This window comes from Crocodylus siamensis, chromosome 3, assembly GCF_052110815.1.
Source record: "Crocodylus siamensis isolate JL-2025a chromosome 3, ASM5211081v1, whole genome shotgun sequence".
Classification (NCBI taxonomy): Eukaryota; Metazoa; Chordata; order Crocodylia; family Crocodylidae; genus Crocodylus; species Crocodylus siamensis.
Genome location: NC_143397.1, coordinates 19,533,280 through 19,552,696, shown reverse-complemented (window position 1 = coordinate 19,552,696; position 19,417 = coordinate 19,533,280). Strand labels below are relative to the sequence as shown.

Below are 19,417 nucleotides of genomic sequence, written 5' to 3'. Positions count from 1 at the left end.
TCATATACAGAAAGCAGGGTATTCTGGCAATAGGCTCCTACTGTGGACTTGGCCACTGGACTGCCAGTAGCATGCAGATTGTTTTGCTGGCTGTGCATGCAGTCTAGGTATAGATGTTACAATTAATGTGCATTACGTGTGCAGAAAGCATGTTAAAGCCATAATGGAACAGAGGTTAATGGCACTTAATGCACCTTAAAATGGTGGATCCCAAGTTAACCCTCAATGGATGTCGTATTAGACTAAAGTGTTTTAGGTTAGAGTGCTTTTTGAATATCTTTACCATATCCATCGTACTTCAGTATAGGTCACATTCTGCTGCCATCCTAGGGGCCTCCCACTGGGTGACTTGCTAGTCATAACCAGTGCTTGTCTGCCCTGGGTGAGCACCTGAATGTACTCTGTCTCCTCCTTATGCAGCTGGGTGGGGAAATGGAGCTTCTCTGCCGTGCAGCTCCTTCCCTCTCCACGATCTTGCAAGCTTGGCTCTCAGTGGAGGCTGGGCTGGGCCCGTGTGGTGGGGAGCTCCGTTCCTCCCCAACCCCAGTTCCTGGTGTGGTAAAAAGCTGGGCCAGGCAGCCCCATACTTCAATTCCTAGCTGCCGCTGTCAGGAGGCTAGGGCAGAGGGGAAGGGACCCCCCCCTGCCATGTGGAACTGGCTGGGACTCTCCTGAGACCCCAGCCAGCAAGCTTTGGGGAGGGCCCCCGTCTGCCCAAGCCTCCTAACAACGGCAGCCAGAAGCTGCAGCACGGGGCTGTCTAAACTGGCTTTTTGTCGTGCTGGGAACTGGGGCTGGGGGGCATGGGAACCCCCTCTGTCACAAGGCTTCCCCTCCACAGCTTGCTGGCTGGGGTTTTGGGGGGGCGGAGGGAGCCTGGCTGGGTCTGTGCAGCAGTGCCCCCCTCCCCCTGGCCCCAGTTCCCAGCACGGTGAAAAGTCGGGCTGGGCAACCCCATGCTGCAGCTCCTCACTGCAGCTGTCAAGAGGCTGGGGGAGAGGGGAGCCCCCTCCGCCATACAGTTCTGACCCTCTACCCAGAGACCCCAGTTAGCCCTGGGAGAGGGGGGGCCCTCCACACCCCCAGCTGATGCTGGCAATCCCCAGCTGGCGGGGCGGGGAGGAAAGGGCTGGGAAGAGGGGCTACTCTAGTAGTTTCCTGGGAGGCATGCCAAAGCGTCTCCCACCTGCTGGGCTTGGCCAGTTCAGGCAGGCACCGAGCATTCCCCCACCGAGTAGCAAATGCCTGTTTGATTCATTCCCCCTCTAACGTATAGCGTTTTTAAATAAAGTGCAATAGAGTACTTCTGCCAAGGCCTTCTTTTACCTTTTTGGAACATTTGTATTTAGCCACAGAAACCAATCATTCTGGAATGATTATATATAGCTGGTTACCCAGTTTTTTTCCCTGCTTTTCTTGCAGGGGTGCAATTAAAGCATTAAATAGCCAGCAGGCAGCAGTGATTTCTCATCTGGAATTGTCCTGGGCTGCATTTGAAGGAGTCGCCTAGAGGTGAAAGGTTGCATATTCCTTTTCTAGGTCTTTGATTTGCACAGCACTCATTTTCTTTAAAAAGGATTGCTAGAATTTAGGTTTAAATTGGTAGATTTCGAAAAGAATAGTAGCTAAACTGCCTGTGCACTTTACTTTGATCAAGGCAATGATCCATCTTAAACTGGCTGTATAATCGGGTCATTCTCTCAGCCATTAGCAGAGGTGATTCCAAGCATACTGCCTTATGACACACCAGTTGGATTGAGGCAGTGTCTATCAATGTATGTGTCGCTATTTGGAATGATGCTTTACTTCTCTTTTCTACAGGGAAATTCAATTAAGACCTACAAGTACAATCCAATCACCTTTTTACCCTTGAATCTACTTGAGCAATTTAAAAGGGCAGCCAACTTCTATTTCCTGGTTCTTCTTATTTTACAGGTAAAACATAGTTAATTGTTTAGTAGAGAGGATTATAAAAATGATTTGAGTTGTTTAGTAGTGCAGCTGAATATCTGACACGATTCACTGCAGCATGAAACTACACATGATTTTATAAACTACTCCAGGTAAATTTCTCAAAAAAATCTAGTGCCTTTTAATATGTGCATTAGACACAGTACACTGTTCCGTTAATCACTTTAGTTTGTATTTAGATTTATATCTTGTGTTCCTGGCTTGGAATTACTTGCAATTACTGGAATTACTTGGATTTTGAACTCTGAGGGAGATACCATCTCAATGCTTTATGTGCAGCACCTAGCACATTGGCTTTCTGCTGTATTCCTGGGGCTCTTAAGTGCTGATGTAATACAAATAATTACTGTTAATCTTACTACTGGTATTTTTTTCCCCTTTATTCACTAGTGGGGATGCACACCAAATCGTTCCTTGATTATTCATTTAATTTTTTTAAAACGCTAATTTACAGACCCAGCTTGTAACTATTTCTGTACTGATAGGGTAAGAATGTTGCATTTTAATGTCCAAAATAAACTTTGAATGCAACAATTTTTTTGCAGGCAATTCCTCAAATAACTACTTTGTCATGGTATACAACACTAGTGCCTTTACTTCTGGTTCTTGGAATAACTGCAATCAAAGACCTAGTGGATGATGTTGTAAGAAACATTTTCTTCGTATTGACAACAAGTTTGTTCTTAATTTTGTAAGATATATCTATATATGTAATGAGAACACTTTATCTCCACCTCCCCACTCACCCACTTTAAGGCTCGCCATAGAATGGATAATGAAGTTAATAACCGGACATGTGATGTTATCAAGGAAGGAAGGTATTGTACAATTCTTGCTTGAACTTTGAAAGCAATATTTGTTCAAGTCTTACTAATTATTCTTGCATCCTAGAAGTTATAGATTTAGGCTTCTGTTCTTAAGTGTTTATATATTTATATGTGTAACTCCTGTTTGCAGTTAACGTGAATTACCCATAAACAATTGGAAGTTTGAAAAAAACAACCCTTAAAATAGTATGGTAAAACTAGTCTTTGGTTAGAGGGGAAGAGATTTGAATGATGTTTTTTTTTCTTTTTAAATGAAAAAGCCCTTCCTAATTGCAGCTTCTAAAAATTCTCACAAGATGTAAGGCTTAGTTATTGACGCCGAAATAGTCTATTGGGAAACGAGGAATATTTCAGGTTTTATGTACATACTGTACTAAAAGACTAATAGTAATCATTAAATTATTTTGGCATGCAGGTTCAGAGATGCAAAGTGGAAAGACATTAACGTTGGTGATATCTTACGTCTGAAGAAAAACTCCTTTGTCCCTGTAAGTGCCTTTAAGATTCATTCTGTGTATGGAGTTCTGGATTGTGCTGATTGCCCTGTATTTATTAATCACGGTGTTCTGCCTAGGCTGACATCCTGCTGCTGTCCAGCTCAGAACCGAACAGCCTTTGTTACGTAGAGACAGCTGAACTAGATGGGTAAGACGTACTGATTTCCATAGATGCTATTTTTGGTTTAATGGGGAAAGCACAGAAATGCATATTATGCTTTGTCTTGAGCAGTTCTATTATTTTCAGAGTCATAGTTTAAAGACCTGTCTGTTAACGCCCAACAATTTGCCTGGTCTGCGGTATGGGTAGTACTTGTTTTAACAAAAAATATATTTGATGACTCTAAAATGAAGTTGGTTTAGAAAGACCTTAGATCACATTAAGTTTGCAAGTAACAACTGCTAGATTTTAGTACCTGAGCTTTTATGAAATGAGAGAGGTAGTTAGCCACGTTAACCTGAAATTAAGCAGAAGGCAAGGAAGGGTGGTATTTTGAATTGCATATACACCTGCTGGGGTGGGGGGGAGGCATTTTAATTAGAGCAGTTCCCAGGCAGCCACTTTAATGAAAATGGCTCAATGTCACATGTATTAAGCCCCCCACATTTCAAAATGGCTGCAGGGGCACTTTAACTAAACTTTATAGAATGAGTCTTAGTTAAAGTGCCCTCACAGCCATCTTGAAACCTGGGGGTGCTTAATACATGTGACAGTGTTATTTGTATTCAAATGGAACGTGTTGGAGCAGACTCAGTTTATTGAGTCTGCTCTCACATGTTCTAATTAGCATGCAGACCAGCACACCGATAGGCAGCCTTGGAGATCCAAGTCATTGAGAAAGGCATGAGCGTTTAGCTTTCATAGGCTACAGCCTAATTTGTCAAGTACTCTCCGAATGAGTTGATCTTAAGTGCCACCATCCCCTGCTGTCTGCTCCTTTATGCAAGTATGTTGTCTTTGCAATACGATACAGTGGATGTCTAGTGATTTGTAAAGCAAATCTTTTGCTTTGATTTCACCATGCAACTTGCTGTGATCTTTGAGAGTCCCTAAAAATCTATGCAATTGTCAAAATCCAGGTGCCTTTTGAATTGTAGGCAAGTGCAAAAAGCATGTTTTGGTTTTCTCCATTAGAGCTTTTGTCAGTAGCTGAATTTTAGATTCTACTTCAGTTTTTAACAGTGTCCTCAAGCATTAAGAGAGCAGTGGCACTAAACAGCTTCTCTCATACTATAATCATCATCATGATTAGCCTTATCCTTTTATTGCAGTATTAGCTTCTCTTTTTTATTTTCAGTGGTGTAATTTAAAAGCTGAGTGGACAAGCACAAATATGTGGAAGATGATGAACAAGCTGAACCTATGAAATGTACAGGAAGAGGAGATGTCAGGGAATCTGGAAGTTTCCAATTAAACAGAAACTTCCAAATCTCTGCTTTATTACTGTAATACAGAGGTGGGCAAAATGCGGCCCGGGGGCCAGACGCAGCCCGCCAGGCCATTCTATCCAGTCTGTGGGGCCCCTAAAAAATATAGAAAATTAATATTTATCTGCCCTGGGCTGCCTGTCATGCAGCCCTCGATGGCTTGCCAAAACTCAGTAAGCAGCCTTCTGCCCAAAATAATTGCCCACCCCTAGTGTAATATGATCCCCTGCCTTTTTCTTTTTTTGAATCGACATAAAATTATCAAGATGAGGGAAGAACCAAGCTATTGAGAACTGGTTTTACAACTGTTAGTTTGTGCAACAAAGGACTTTAATAGAATACAATAAACTATTTTTTCCTTTGAATATTTTTGCAGTTGTGCTGTAACTCTGGTAGTGAGGTGTAATCTCATAGGCACAACATGGAATATTCTGCTTTGCATTGCTTGAGTGACTGTTGCATTATTTGGTTTTTCTTTGTTTGAACTGTGCAAGGCATGTGCTTGCTCTGCCTTGCAATTATTTTATTGAGAAATAGAAATCTGAATTGAAGATCTTGCCACAGCTTTCACACTTGCGTGCTAGTACTATTCCAGAAGTATATATTTGGTATATGTATTTGTAGAATTAGCCATCCAGTTTGTGGGGAAATTTAATAACATAATTTTTTGTTTGCAAATATGCTGTTTTATCACTATGTTTGGCTGGTAATGCATGTGAGCGCAAAATACCTGAAACATGATCATGCAGTTTCCCATAGTGAATTTTGTGCCTATTACTTAAAACTTTCTTCATTTCTCAGGCTTTGGTAAAATGGACAACTTTTTTTTCTTTTAGTGAAACAAACTTAAAGTTCAAAATGTCACTTGAGGTAACAGACAGATATCTCCAGGAAGAAAGTGCCTTGGCAAGATTTGACGGTTTGTATGAGCACCCTTTGCTATCTTTGCTGCTCTTTAAACATAGCTCCAACCATTTATAATAATATTAAATCCTTGAGCTCCGGCTGAACTGTTGCATGCATTTTTGTGCTACATATTGATATAAAAACAAGCAACGGATTTGCCTGAAATAATTTTCTATTTTGCTCGGGAGCATTTCATGGACCAAAATAGGGATCCTTATCTAGCACTTGTTACTGTGACTTTTTTGGGCAGGGGATGTGAAAGAATTTATTGATATGCCCAGTTTCTAAGCCTTTTTGAATATTCCCCATTATAATCCAGCCGTGTAAAGATAAAGTATTCCATTTTCCAAATATGCTATTTCCCTTCCTGAGAGAGAGATTTATTCTTTTAGCGGAGCTCCTCCAGCAGTCTTGGACTTGCAAATACTTGGCATTCGAATTAAACATTCTATCTTGAACAGGCTTATAATAGAGATAAGTGAATAGTAAAGAAACAGCGGTGTCTACTGCAGAGAGCAGTAGATTAAGACTTAGAATGCCCAGATTCTGTTCCCACCCATGGAATTAGCCTGTCTGCCTCAGTTTCCCTGTCTATGAAGCAGGACTAGAGGTACTGTTCCTTGAAAAGTGCTGCATGACAGCTTGCTATCAAAGAAGTTTTTTGCTGTCACTTGCCCATTGCTTGCCGATTTTTGTCTGTCAGTCTGTATGCAGTCACCCACTTTTTGTTCAATTATTAGTGGAAACTGGATTTCTGTGCAATAGTTCATAAACACCTTGTAATCTGAAATAATTTGGAGACAAAAGCAAAAAGATCTGGTCATGCCAATCCTAGAATATGCAAGAGCAATAAATGAATTTCACAAAACTAAGGTTACAAAAGACAGTAAGATAAATTGCTGTAACCTTTTGGGCCAAACGTTTGCCAAATGTCGTCTTAGAGACAATTTTCCTGAAGTTTGCAAGACCAAAGAAAAGCCAGAATGTTTCAAAAAGTATAAAATTGAAGCATATTTTTACTTGGGGGTATATGCACACCTGTACATGTCACTTATGTCTCAGAAATAAAGCTTCATTTGATACTGTTTTGAGCAACACAGCCTGTGGAGCATACACGATCCAGTAGGAGAGACTTTCATTCCTATACTTTGTATACTGTGGTCAAAGCTTGAGAAACAGCAGAAATATCATCTGAAAGCCCTCTTATGAGGGGTTACCATAGCATAGCTAATGTAGAAAAGTAATACCTCTACTATGCATTTGCAGTCTTTGGATTAAATTTATAAAAATATCAAGGAATCTGCCATATTAAAAATACACTGCAATACAGGGCTGAGTATCTGTGCATTTGTTTTCAAACAAATGTTCCATTCAGAAAACTCACTTTAAAAGGTTACTTTTTGTAATGGACTTTGAGCATGTCTGCAGGAGGAATAAACTAAAATCTTGTACACTGTCCAGTAACATGTACATTTCTATTCTATGTCCAAACACGTGCATTTGTTTTGTTAGGTTTAATCGAATGTGAAGAACCCAATAATCGACTAGATAAGTTTACAGGAACCTTATTCTGGAGAAACATGAGTTATCCATTGGATGCTGATAAAATTTTGTTACGTGGCTGTAAAATCAGGAATACGGACTACTGTCATGGAGTGGTCATATTTGCAGGTATTTATATAATGCATAAACATACAACATGAGTTGAGTGTACAATAAGGTCAGCTGATAAAGGGTCCATTTAGTTAGTACCCAGCCCAGGGAACTTCTGGTAACTTCAGGCACAGCACCTGCATAAGGGATCGGACCTTAAAGAATTTGGCTTTACAAGGTGTTTTGGGCCTTCAGGTCCCACTGCTGTGTGCCTCTTCTGAGTCCTGACTGCTCAGCACTCTGCACACTGCAGGCTAGGGCTCCATGTTTGTACCCTGCAAGAACTGGACCAAAACCGTGGCTGTGATGTTGTGCTAGTAATTTTTTTCTAGCGAATAATTACCACACTTGGTGTCTCTAATTTTTTTCCTCTATTTTTAGGAGCAGACACAAAAATAATGAAAAACAGTGGAAAGACCAGATTTAAAAGAACTAAAATTGACTCCCTTATGAACTACATAGTTTACACGGTAACAGGCTTTATTTAAATTTGCTCGGTTGTTCGTTTCACATTTTTGAAGTTCAGACTGGGATTATTGTCCTCTCATGGCCGGTTTGAATAGTCATTATCCATAGACAGAAATGCTATGGCATAAATTCTGAACTAACTTTGGGCAACCAACCTTAAAAGTCAATCTATGTGAAGGCTGCATGTGGGTTTATCTACAGCAGAAAAAATGACAAAGTAAAGAAGTTTCTCATGGAAAGCTTGTTTCTTCCATCACGGAGCATGTTTCAACCACAAAGCCATAGGCTGTTCTGGGCATCTGTAGCTCTCTGGTCCCTTTGCAGCAGGGACCAGAACCCTAGTTTCTTCCTTGCCCAGTGAGTGCCCTTATCAGTAGGCTGGAGAGTCTTGCTTCTGCATCTTGCCCCAGGAACTTCGAATCTTTTGCTGCCAAGAGGAGTAGCTGCCACTTGAGGAGTGGAGAGAGCCACTTGTCCCAAATCAGTGATTAGGTCAAGAGAAATTTAAGTGGGAACTCCCTTAGCAGTGAGCCAGACATTTAAGCCAGGTCTTTTCTGGGTGCTTTAATCACAACACCTTACACTGTTTTGAAGAAAGTGACAGCGGCCACTGTATTTACTAAACTAAATCCTTCAGGTGCATATGTGATAGACTGTTCCTGCTTGATTGGATTCTGGTGGGGTTTGTGCAGAGGAAACTTAATGTGAGGGTTATAGTCAGATTTAGACATGAGCTAAATACCATGCTCTGCCATGATGGAGTATGTGCAGAACCAGAGCTTTAGATGCTTAAGGGACTTTATTGGTAAAATGTAGATCCTTACAGGTCCCTTCCAGCTCTAAACTGGGAATTGGCGTGCCTTAGAGCAGTGGTTCTCAACCTTTTTGTGCCAGGACCCATTTGTAAATGTTGATGGCCAGTCCTTACCCCGTGCCGCTCACTCCTGACCCACTGCCCCCTGCCCCCCCTGGAACTGACAGCCTGCAAGGGAAAAGCCACGATTTTCAATGCTTTTTAACCCATTTTTACAGTTTGTTGATCTGTTTTTCAAAGTTTGTTTGCTACCCTTTCATATATTCTCACGACCCACTTTTGGGTCATGACCCACGGGTTGAGAAACACTGCCTTTGAGTACAGGCATCTAATAGGCTGGAGTTTTGAGGACAGAACTCTTGTATTCAGGTTCCTAAAATTTCAGGTAAGTAATGCTATTTTGTATCCAGTAGGTTTTTTGTTGTTGGGGTTTTCTTTTTTTTAACATTCATCTGTGGTGTTGGAATCCTTGCCTGAAAATAGGAAGGTAACATTAAGTTTCAATCTGAAAACTGAATAATATTAGCATACCAGACCCTTCACTGAGTTAGAGATTATTTTTTGTTGTTGTTGTTTTTTGGGGGGCAGGGGTTCTGGAGAAAGTAAAATGTAAAAATTAGACTTTTAAAAATGTTCAGTTCAGCTATGCAAGGCTTTGTAGTGAAACCTGTTTTAATATCTTACTAAGTGCAGACCAGGGAGTGGTTTTTAATTAATTGACATCTTGGCAAGTGTCCCTTTTTAAAATCAGTCATTCAGAGGGAACTCGTTTAGCTGATGTTTTTCCACCCCCACCTCCCTTTTTACTAAAATGAACTCATGTTCTCATCTCAAGCACTGGAGAGCTGAGTGTCTTAGGAGAAACTTCTTCAGAAAGCTTACAGATGAGACCCAGCCTAGGAAGTTAGGCTGACCTTTGGAAGTGTCATGAGTGGTCTTTTTTATGTTCTAGATCTTTGTTCTCCTTATCCTGCTGTCAGCTGGTCTTGCTATTGGACACACTTATTGGGAGCAGCAGATTGGCAATTCTTCTTGGTACCTCTATGATGGACAAAACTATAGCCCTCCTTACCGTGGCTTCCTTAACTTTTGGGGGTACCTCATTGTTCTCAACACTATGGTTCCCATTTCCCTATATGTGAGGTAAATACATGTCTTTGCATTTAAAATGTTGAAACTGTGGTTGATTAAAAGGTGAAATGAAGTGAGTTTCAATTTCCTAAGGTTTCCTCTAACATTTCTCTTCCCAAAAGGATGATGTGTTTGTCCAGTCTTCCTTTTATTGATATTTTTAGGAAAAATAATTAGCACTGCGTAGTTGTAATGGGCAATCTTGACTCAAGATATAGATGTATAAACTACTAGACCTTTTTTTTTTCCGTAGCATCAGGCTTAAGTGGCTGGAGATCTGAACATGTAACTAGGATTAGCGTAATATTGAATCTAGCTTAAATCAGGCTTTTATGGCTGGCATTAGTATGTGACCATTAATGTTTTGTCTTGGAGATTTTACAGGGCTTCATTTATTTTTTAAAAGATGTTTTTGTAATAAAAAGTTATTTTTCAGTGGTAACCCTAAACATGAACTCCCCTGGTATGTATGCTTTGTAAAACTAGAAACCAGATCCACTAGTATTTTCTTCAGTATCTAGTTATTTCTGCAGTTCTTTTAAGAATATGGAAGAAACTGCTTGCAAGATTAGGCCCCATGTTGAATTTTCATTAATGCCTTCTGGACCTCAACATTAAAAGAAAAAAATGGCTTACTACTCTGTACAACTTCAGCAGGTTTATTTTTAGCTTAGCTTTTAGTCTGTGACCTAATTATTCCTCAACTGACATATTTTCTGTACTTCAAATCCTGCTCTTGGACATAATTGTGACTCCAATGATGTGGTAGCAGCACTCCTACTGTAGAGTCCTGGATACTCCTGTGCATTTTGACTGCTACACGGTTGTTAAACTGAGGTACACCCCCTGAACCATTGTCTCAAGTAGCCTCTACCTTCCTTGTTTGAACTAAAACTAGTATTTTAACTGGTGTGTTAAAATCCAAAAAATTAGACAACACTGGTCACTTGCTCCATTAGTATCCTTGAAAACTTATTCAGAGCTTTGCAGATTTAATAAAACCCCAATGCTTTAAAATATACAGTCACCTGTCAGAAGATTCTTTACTTTGCTCAGTGTTGAAGTGATTCGTTTGGGCCAAAGCTACTTTATAAACTGGGACCTGCAAATGTATTACCCTGAAAAGGATACAGCTGCAAAGGCCAGAACCACCACTTTGAATGAGCAGCTTGGACAGATCCACTATATCTTCTCAGATAAGACGGGAACGCTCACACAGAACATCATGACATTCAAAAAATGTTGCATAAATGGGCAAATATATGGTAAGTTCAGGCTGTCACTGTTGTACCACTGTTTTGTTTTGTTTTTTTTAGCCTTTTATAACAAATGCCATTGAAGGTCCATGATAATCAGAAAACTGTTACATGGTTAGAGAAGGTAGGCAGGAAACTGCCATTCTGAGCTCTCCAATGGCTGTATGGCACCTTTCACTTCCATAAGGACCAAAATCTTGTTAAGTTTAAAGCATGCTGAACATGGGATACGCCAGACTCATAGCTTGTGTGTGGCTGAAGGAAAGGCAGTGATGCTTTGGACTTCACGAACAAAACACTTCCCCTTCCTTACAGACATACTCTGGGAGGTTTTTTAATGATGATCTAGTTAGCAAAATCCTCCCACCCCAAGGGTGGCCAGCCTGCAGTACATGCCACAAGTGGCTTGAGCAGTCTCTGTGTGGGGCACATGGCAGATCAGGGAGGAGACAAGCAGCACAGTGGCTGATAGGTCAGAAAGTAGAGCAGTAGATGGAGCTGGGGAAAGGGGATTAGAGTTGCTTTTGGAGAGGGCATGGGGCTAATTTGTGGCCTGCCTGCCAAAAGGATTGTCTGTTCCCACCCATCCTTCTTGAATTCTTAATTAGCAGAGGGACTCTTGCAAACTTCTGACGCTCCTGTACTTTTCAGTAGAAAGGAACTGAGAGTCCATGCACAAGCTCCCAGACTTCATATGCTTGGCCTATGCCTCTACAGAACTGCTGGTCAGAACATTTTCAGTTAAATAGTAGGATACCAAGATATTCTGTTTCATCGAAGGCAGTGGTTCTCAATGTTCTTAAAACCAGGGCACCCTCCATAATTTCTGAATTTGGTGGTACCCTGCTTGAGAGCCACTGTCATGCTGCCTGTGCTCACCTCAGTGGATTTCAACTGGGGTGCTCCCAGACGAGTTTAAAGCAGGCATGAGAGTCTACTTTGCGGCAGCCCTTTCTAGTCTGTTCCCAATACTGTCCCAGAAACAGAAGCACACAGGTCAGTTGTTTCTGGAAGATGCTGTTCAGGATCAGACCAGGAAGGCAGTGTAGCAGGACTGCGCCCTTCTGCCTGCTTTAGGTTTATCAAATGATCCTAATCCAAACAGAAGCATGCACATGTCTGCCTGCACAAGGGGCAGTTCCACCTGTCCATGACAGCACCACTCCATTCAAGAACCACTGATCTAAGCCAAAACGTTTTGCTAAGACATCATGTTTCATCCAAGTTCGGCTGTATTGGGAAAGATGAAAATGTTCATGTGTCTTTACCTTGGTGGTAATCAGGCACTGCTCTGACTGATTCAGAGTAAACTATTCTGGGGGGACTTTTTGCCCAAAGGTGCAATGTAAAACGCACAGACATTTAAAAACCTCAAAATCAGAAACGAGAATTGTTGCCATCTCACAATGCCATGCTCTGGATTGGCCGTGGGATCCCCACTGGTGTTACCTCTTGCTTAGTCTGTGGAATGTAGGTTTTTTTCTCGGATTTAGGTCAGTACTGAGTGGAACTGGTTGTTTTGTTTTTCATTTTTCAATAAATGTATTTTAGTTAGAAGATGTCAGTTCATCAAAATCCAAACGTTTTGCAGAAATGTTCCCTTTTGCGATGCGGAGGGGAGAGGGATGAAAGGAGAAGTCATTTAGAAACCAATTAAAAACTTGTTTATGATCAAATGTTAAAAGCCAAAACCAGAGCACAATATTTCAATTATCTGGAAATATTCCCCCCTCCTCCAGGACTTTGGTTTGAGGGAGCTCTAAATTTCTTTTATTGTCCTTCTGAAAGGAAAGCATTTCAAATACCAGAACTCGCACTGAAACAAAATATCAGGTCCTCTCACTGCTTGGATATAAATGTCTGTGAAACTTTGCTCCTTTTGAAGACACTGGGTATGTCTGTACGAGATGCTTTACTGCAGAGTAGTGTAGTTTACTCGGCAGTAAGCATGTGCATCTACACATGCACATGTTTACTGTGCAGTAAACCTTGCTAATCATGAGCAAATTTGCTACCTGCAAATGCAAGTACCAAACTTACTTGTGATTACTAACTGCACAGTAGCACTCATATACATACCTGACTAGGAGCAAATCTGTTCTCAGTAAGCCAGCCACCAAGGGATGGGAGATTGCTCCCTGCCCCCAGAAGCTGCCTGCTGCTGAGGCAGGCTCCACCACCGGAGCCTGGGCTGGGACTATGTCCCCCTGCCCCACCAGCAGGGAGCTCCAAGCCCCCTGCTCTGAGATCACAATTAGGGAACAGGGGCCGGGAGATCCTCATCTCCAGAGCTGGATCTGCAGTCGCAGGGCCAGTGCTGGGAGATGCTTACCCTTATCCATCTCACTGCTAGCTGCCCCACCGGCAGACTGGGGCAGGGGGCTGGGACCTGCCTCTCCCATGAAGCTCTCCCCAAGTCCTCTGCCCTGATAAGGGAGCTGGGGCTGGGAGCTCCCTGCTGCTGGGATGGGGGCCCATTGTCCCCACCCCAGCAGCAGGCAACCCCCCAGGGGCAGGGAGCAATGTCTCAGTCCTGGCCAGGAGACAGCTGTCTTCTGGCCCAGTGCTCTCTGCCAGTCCCTGGCACCAGGGGCCCATTGCAGGGCCCCAGGAAGCAAGCGTGGTTTGTTGCCATTAGCAGCAAATCTGCTTCCACTTCTCTACACATGTAGACGCCTGCCAGGGAGTGTTTACTCACAAGTAGTTTACCTGCAAATAAACTGCTCCTGGATGTAATGCATATGTAGACACACCCAATGGGGCCTTTTTTGTTGACTTCAGTGAATGCAGGCTTGGAAATTCTCATATTAGAAGCACTGTAAAACTGGGGCTACAGAAATTGGTGTAAAAATAGGAACCTACAGCATTTAGGATATTTCTGTTTGGGAATTTTCAAATGTTGCTGTTTACCTTTGTAAGGCTTCAGATACATATCAAGCATTTAGATTCCTGTTGTTTCCATTACAGGAGATAACAGGGATGAATCTGGGCAACCTCAACATTGTGCAGAGGTAGGTTGGTTTACTTATTTCACTATCCATGTGGGTTTGAGAGAGGGGTGGTGAAATTCAGGTGTTTGTTTTTGGTTTGTTATGTTTTTATTTTCTGCTTACTTTCTCGAAGCTCAAAGTAATTGCATTCACCTTAAAATCTGTTTGTGTTTTCCTTATCCAGCAAGTTGATTTTAGTTGGAACATGTATGCTGATGGGAAGCTCTCCTTTTGTGATCATTATCTGATAGAACAAATTAGGTCTGGAAAGGACCCTGAAGTTCGCCAATTCTTTTTTCTGCTTGCAATCTGTCACACAGTGATGGTAGAAGTTTCTAATGGTGAGTATTATGCTTGTGTAAATGGAAACAAGAAGTGCACTGATTCAGTTCATATCAAATGGCCCCAACTTAACTAGAGCCATAAGTGAATTACTCAAAAACAGCTTTCTTCTTTTTTCGCTGTTTCAATAATATAGGTGAGCTGAACTATCAAGCAGCCTCCCCAGATGAAGGGGCCTTGGTAACAGCAGCCAGAAACTTTGGCTTTGTTTTTCTGTCACGAACTCAGAATACAATTACCATAAGTGAAATGGGGGTTGAAAGAACTTATGATGTTCTTGCCATCCTAGACTTCAACAGTGATAGGAAACGTATGTCTGTTATTGGTAAGTTGGTCACACCTATGGCAGAGTTTGTGCCCTGGGCAAACCCTGCGGGAGTGTTTGAGGGTGGATAAATTATGCATAGGTTATGAAAGGGTGGGGGGGGGCGTGCAAGAGATCTACCCAGTCTCCAGTTGCCATGGCTGTGTGCTCTGCCCACCCTGGCTTTTGCTCTTAAAGCAGCAGCAGCACAGTATCAATGCACTAACTGTTGCTGCAAAAGCAAAAGTTGAGGCTGCTTTTGCTGCTGTGCCATGGCTCTGAAGAGATGGGAGATGATTGTGGTGTCTCTCCTAAATCAGTTCATAGGGCTGGTGCCCATCTTGCCCACCCTTAGTTATGCTATTGGGTCACATGTGAACGCACAAAAAATCACCCTTCCTTTTTAAAATGCCCCCATAGAAAGCTAATGGGTGGATCTAAGATTTTGAAAAGAGAGATGCAAATGGTGTGGTACATTATCACGTGTAACAACATGTTTTTATCAAGTTAAAAAGAAACTAGAAGCTTTAGTAATAAGATAGTGGCCTTGAGCTATATTATTTACTTTAAGTTTGGAACGTAAACTTTAGGGCTGTGCAAAGCTTCAGTATCTGATTTGATTCGGAGCAGATTCAGCCCAATTCAGCAGCCGAATCTTTAATTTTGAATTGAATAAGGAGACCCATTAAGAGGTCCAAATCGAATCGGAAGCCTTTGAATCAATTTGGAGATTCGGCCATAGGCTGTAAAGGTTTCCCTCTCATAAAGTGAACCCACTCTATAATGTAACAAATAGGGATAGGTTCCCAAGGCAGTGAGGGAGGGAGGTTGGGACTAGGGGAGGGATGGTGGCGGAGGGGTGTTGTTCCCAGGGCTGCACTATGCTCCACCTGCCCCCCCGCGCCTGGGTTCTGCCTGTCCCTACTCGCCCCAGCTTCTGGGCTGCACCGTGCCATGGTGCAGGCAGCTGGTGTCGGCTGTTGCCGGGGCTGCTGCAGCAGGGTCTGGGGGGAGCGGCAGCAAGTGAAGCCCCCAGTGGCGCAAGATGCGGTGCAGCTTGTCTGCACTCACTCTAACGCCTGCTTCAGCAGCTCTGGGAGTGACTGGCGTCAGCTGCAATGAGAACTGTCAGTGGATGGGGGGGAGGGGAGTGCACGTTTTCCTGCTCTGTGCCCCTTGGGAGGGCTGTGGGCTGGCAGGTTGTCAGGCTCTTCCTGGGAGCTCCTGCTCCCAGATGTGTGTGGGATGACAGCAGGCTGCCACTGGAGGCTGGGGTTGGCGGTGGCACCAGGCTGATTCTTCCCAGCACTCGGGATGGGTGTGCTGAGCACTGCTCCTGGGGGGTGCAGACCAGCAGGAGGCACGGGGGAACAGGCAGAGCATGGTGCAACCCCAGGAATGCCACCCCTCCCCCACCCCTTCCCTAGTCCCAGCCTCATTCCCTCCCTCCCTCACCCCCTGGGAACGTATCCCTATCTATCTGTTAGGGATGTCCAAAGCTTTGGTAGCCAATTTCTTGTTCTGTTTCATTGTTTTTATTTATTTTCTCTGATTAGATGTTTCAAGTTAAGTAATGGACAAGGCGAGATCATTGTGAAATAAATACACTATCTTATTACCAGAAATAGTTTATGTAAAAGTAATACATAGAGAAGTCAGTTTAGAAACTTCTAATTATGTGCCCTGAGATTTTTCCTTTTTATATTACTTCAACAGTTAGAGAATCTGATGGGAGCATCAGACTGTATTGTAAAGGAGCTGATATGGTAATTTATGAACGTTTGCATCCGAGGAATCCTAAGAGACATGCTACACAAGAGGCACTAGATGTAAGGTTTTACACTTTTTGATAAAACTTACACGTTCCTATCTAGAACCGCACCAACTTGACTCACTTCTACTTTGCTAATTGGTTGTGAAAGATACAGCTCCATAGTACTCCTACAACACAGTTGCTCCTTGCTTCAGCCAAGCCCCTCTCCCCACCGTCCCCCACATACCCACCCTAGAAAATGCTCAAAACACTTTTTGATGTGTGGTGTTCAAAATCTATGGGTTGCTTTTTGGGTTTTTTTCCCCACCAGATTTTTGCAAATGAGACCCTTAGAACATTATGCCTCTGCTACAAGGATATTAGTTATGGAGAATATGAAGCGTGGAATAAAAAGTTTATAGAAGCCAGTGTAGCTACAACTAATCGTGATGAAGCCCTGGATCAAGTATATGAAGAAATAGAAAAAAATCTGATTGTAAGTTGAGCTTTAAATTATTACTGCTTACCCAGGAATAAGCACACATTTTATGGACTGGTGTGGAAAATGAATAATTGTTTTTGATTAGGATACTTGAATACAATTTTAGTGGGATTATGAATCTACTGAGGCCCAATTCTTGAACGTTTCAGGGAATGAAGGAAGATGCATTTATTTTCTGCTTTCCTTTGACATATTTTTCCCTGCCTCCTTTCAAAAAAGGCTACTAATGTGTCCTCTGGCGGTAGTACTATGTCCTCAAGTGCATAACAGATTTATTTTTTGGGGCGGGGGTTGTTTGTTGTTTTTTTTTAATTTCCAGGTTGAAAATTTGGTAGATAAACACACTTTTCCTAGAGCAGTAGCTGCATTACAAATAAACTATACTTAGGTTCTCCATTTACAACTGTCTAGAGGTTACCTCATCCTTCAGGTAATTCTACTGTTTAAATTTATCTCCACTGTATATTGTATGACTGTCTAGTATATGGAATTAATTCTTGTTCGAAGAATTGCATATTGGTTACTCTGCCTACCGACTGGTGGTAATAATCTGTTTAAGTGGCAAACCTTATAAGTATTGAGTTATCTCAAGGTTATGTTCAAGGAAGCAAGTGTTTAAAACCCAAAAACAAAACAAAACAAAACAAATCCTACTATAGTATTTGGTTTTAAATAGATTTTCATTAAAAAAGCCAACACACTAGATGAAATCTTGCTTTATATTGACCAACTGTCTTAAACCCAGTGGGACACTGAAATAACAAGAGCGTCTCAGAGATGATGTCCAATCTCATTCATTGGAGAGTTTCAAGAGATTTCGTAGTCATCTATCTGAGTTGGTTTAGGAAATCTTGCATGGGTATAGTGCACCCGTTGGGCCTCGATCATGCGGTCTCTCACCGCCCGGCCCTGGATCTTGGTAGTAGCCTTCCGCTCCGTCCCTCACAAGAACGGGGTGCTTCGGCCTTCTGCCCCGGGTGGTCTTCTCCCCCCCTTAATCCCACCTGCCACGACTTGATGGAACCTCAGTGGAGGAGGGGTCCGACCGTCCAGGTTCGGCTACTTGCGGCCAAGGCGTGATGGTCTTCACGAGGCTCCAACCTCCCCTGTACCTCGCCCTATACCCAGCCCTGACGGCGTGCTCCTAGTGTTTTGCCCGTGGCCAAACCTCTTCTTCTACAGAGTCTCTTCAGCTTCCCTTCCAGGGAATAACATGAAACCCCGAGCTTTTCGGCTCGTAGTGCCTAAAGGGAAATCACCTCCCCTTTCCTCTTATTTTTAGGGTCTAGGGCAAGCTAACCACTATTCCCCACAGGTAACAACAGAGAGAAACTACCACCACCTGCACGTGCTCCTACTTTCAATCTAGCTAGGCCCTGCCTCGGGGTACCCATGGCCGTGTGCTCCCCTTCACCAATTGCCCCCCCACCTCTTACTACCTTCCCTCAACTATACAGTGTATCGGACACGTGTCTACGGCGTCCCTTCCTCCAGCTCAGGACATTCCCACGACGAGCTCCCCTGAGGACCTTTTGCCCAGACATGGGGCTTACAGTTGGCCTCTTTATTGGTTACCTCTTTTCTAATGACCTGCTGGGCCTCTATCTCAGGCTATGGGTTTCCTCCCGCCACGTCTCTTCATGGCCCGAGGGTAACGTACAACTGGGATATCTGGGTCCCTTTTGGCCTAGCGGCAGCGTCTCTCCAGGGGAGCGGCTCTTGCCCCTTTTCTGAGCTGGGTGCAGCGTTTCCTGGTTCCTTAGACCCCTTGGTGGGTCCAGGGCTCGCTCTCTCTGCTCTCTCTCTCCACTTCTCCCCCCCTTCTGCCTTGTGGCTTCCTCTACTTATACTTCCAGGCCGGCTCTCCTCTCCTCCTTCATCAGCTGCTTCCCCTTTAAAAAAAACCCGCGGGTCCCGCTGCTGCTTTTCTCTCCGCCGTGGTTCGTGCTGCTGGTAAGGCACTTTTACTCATTTTTCCTTTCTTCTTATTCTCCCTGGGGTGTATTATTCCCCAGGGGCCCTCTTTAGCCCTTCTGGGCTCACATCCTCCCCTTGCCCCGGGACATATAGTTTATAGGACTTGATCAGGGTGCCCAATCTTTTTGCCCAGTGAGCCAGATTGGCAGTGCCTGGTCTCTCTGTGAGCTAGATCCAGCCAGTGTTCCCAATCTGGTGCCTGGATGGGCATGGTGGGCACCATCTGGCTTTGCAGAGGAGGTGGCGGGCAGGCAACCTGAAGTGGAGCCTCACAGGGGAAAGGAACTTGACTTGCCCTTGTGGAGTGGGAAGGGGGCATAATCAGGTCCCGGTCTGGCTCTGCAGAGAGAGAAGTGGGTATGGCCCAGCCTTATTGGAGTGGGAAGGCCAGGCCCCAGTCTGGTCCTATGTGGGAAGGGGATGTGGCCCAGCCCCTGCAATAGGGACGGGGGCACGTCCCAGCCCAGTTGCTGGGGTGCAGGGGGCATGGCCTGGCTCCACGGCGGAGAAAGGAGTGTGGTCAGAGCCCAACCCAGACCTGTGGGAAGGGAAGGTGGTGGACCTCAGCCGCAATCCAGAAGTGGGGATGGCATGACCT

The 19,417-nt window shown here is 43.5% G+C and overlaps 1 protein-coding gene across 1 annotated transcript in view; it reads left to right on the top strand.

Annotated features, from left to right (window-relative positions):
* Window positions 1-19,417, top strand: part of ATP8B1 (ATPase phospholipid transporting 8B1) — a 97,597-nt gene that overhangs the window by 61,802 nt on the left and 16,378 nt on the right. The window contains exons 4-18 of the mRNA XM_090037853.1: window positions 1,822-1,935; window positions 2,517-2,615; window positions 2,728-2,789; window positions 3,214-3,286; window positions 3,373-3,443; window positions 5,560-5,642; window positions 7,142-7,300; window positions 7,664-7,752; window positions 9,517-9,707; window positions 10,752-10,960; window positions 13,919-13,962; window positions 14,126-14,282; window positions 14,420-14,608; window positions 16,304-16,416; window positions 16,672-16,836. Coding sequence (XP_089893979.1) covers window positions 1,822-1,935; window positions 2,517-2,615; window positions 2,728-2,789; window positions 3,214-3,286; window positions 3,373-3,443; window positions 5,560-5,642; window positions 7,142-7,300; window positions 7,664-7,752; window positions 9,517-9,707; window positions 10,752-10,960; window positions 13,919-13,962; window positions 14,126-14,282; window positions 14,420-14,608; window positions 16,304-16,416; window positions 16,672-16,836 — 1,818 coding nt within the window. The remainder of the gene's footprint in view (window positions 1-1,821; window positions 1,936-2,516; window positions 2,616-2,727; window positions 2,790-3,213; window positions 3,287-3,372; window positions 3,444-5,559; window positions 5,643-7,141; window positions 7,301-7,663; window positions 7,753-9,516; window positions 9,708-10,751; window positions 10,961-13,918; window positions 13,963-14,125; window positions 14,283-14,419; window positions 14,609-16,303; window positions 16,417-16,671; window positions 16,837-19,417) is intronic.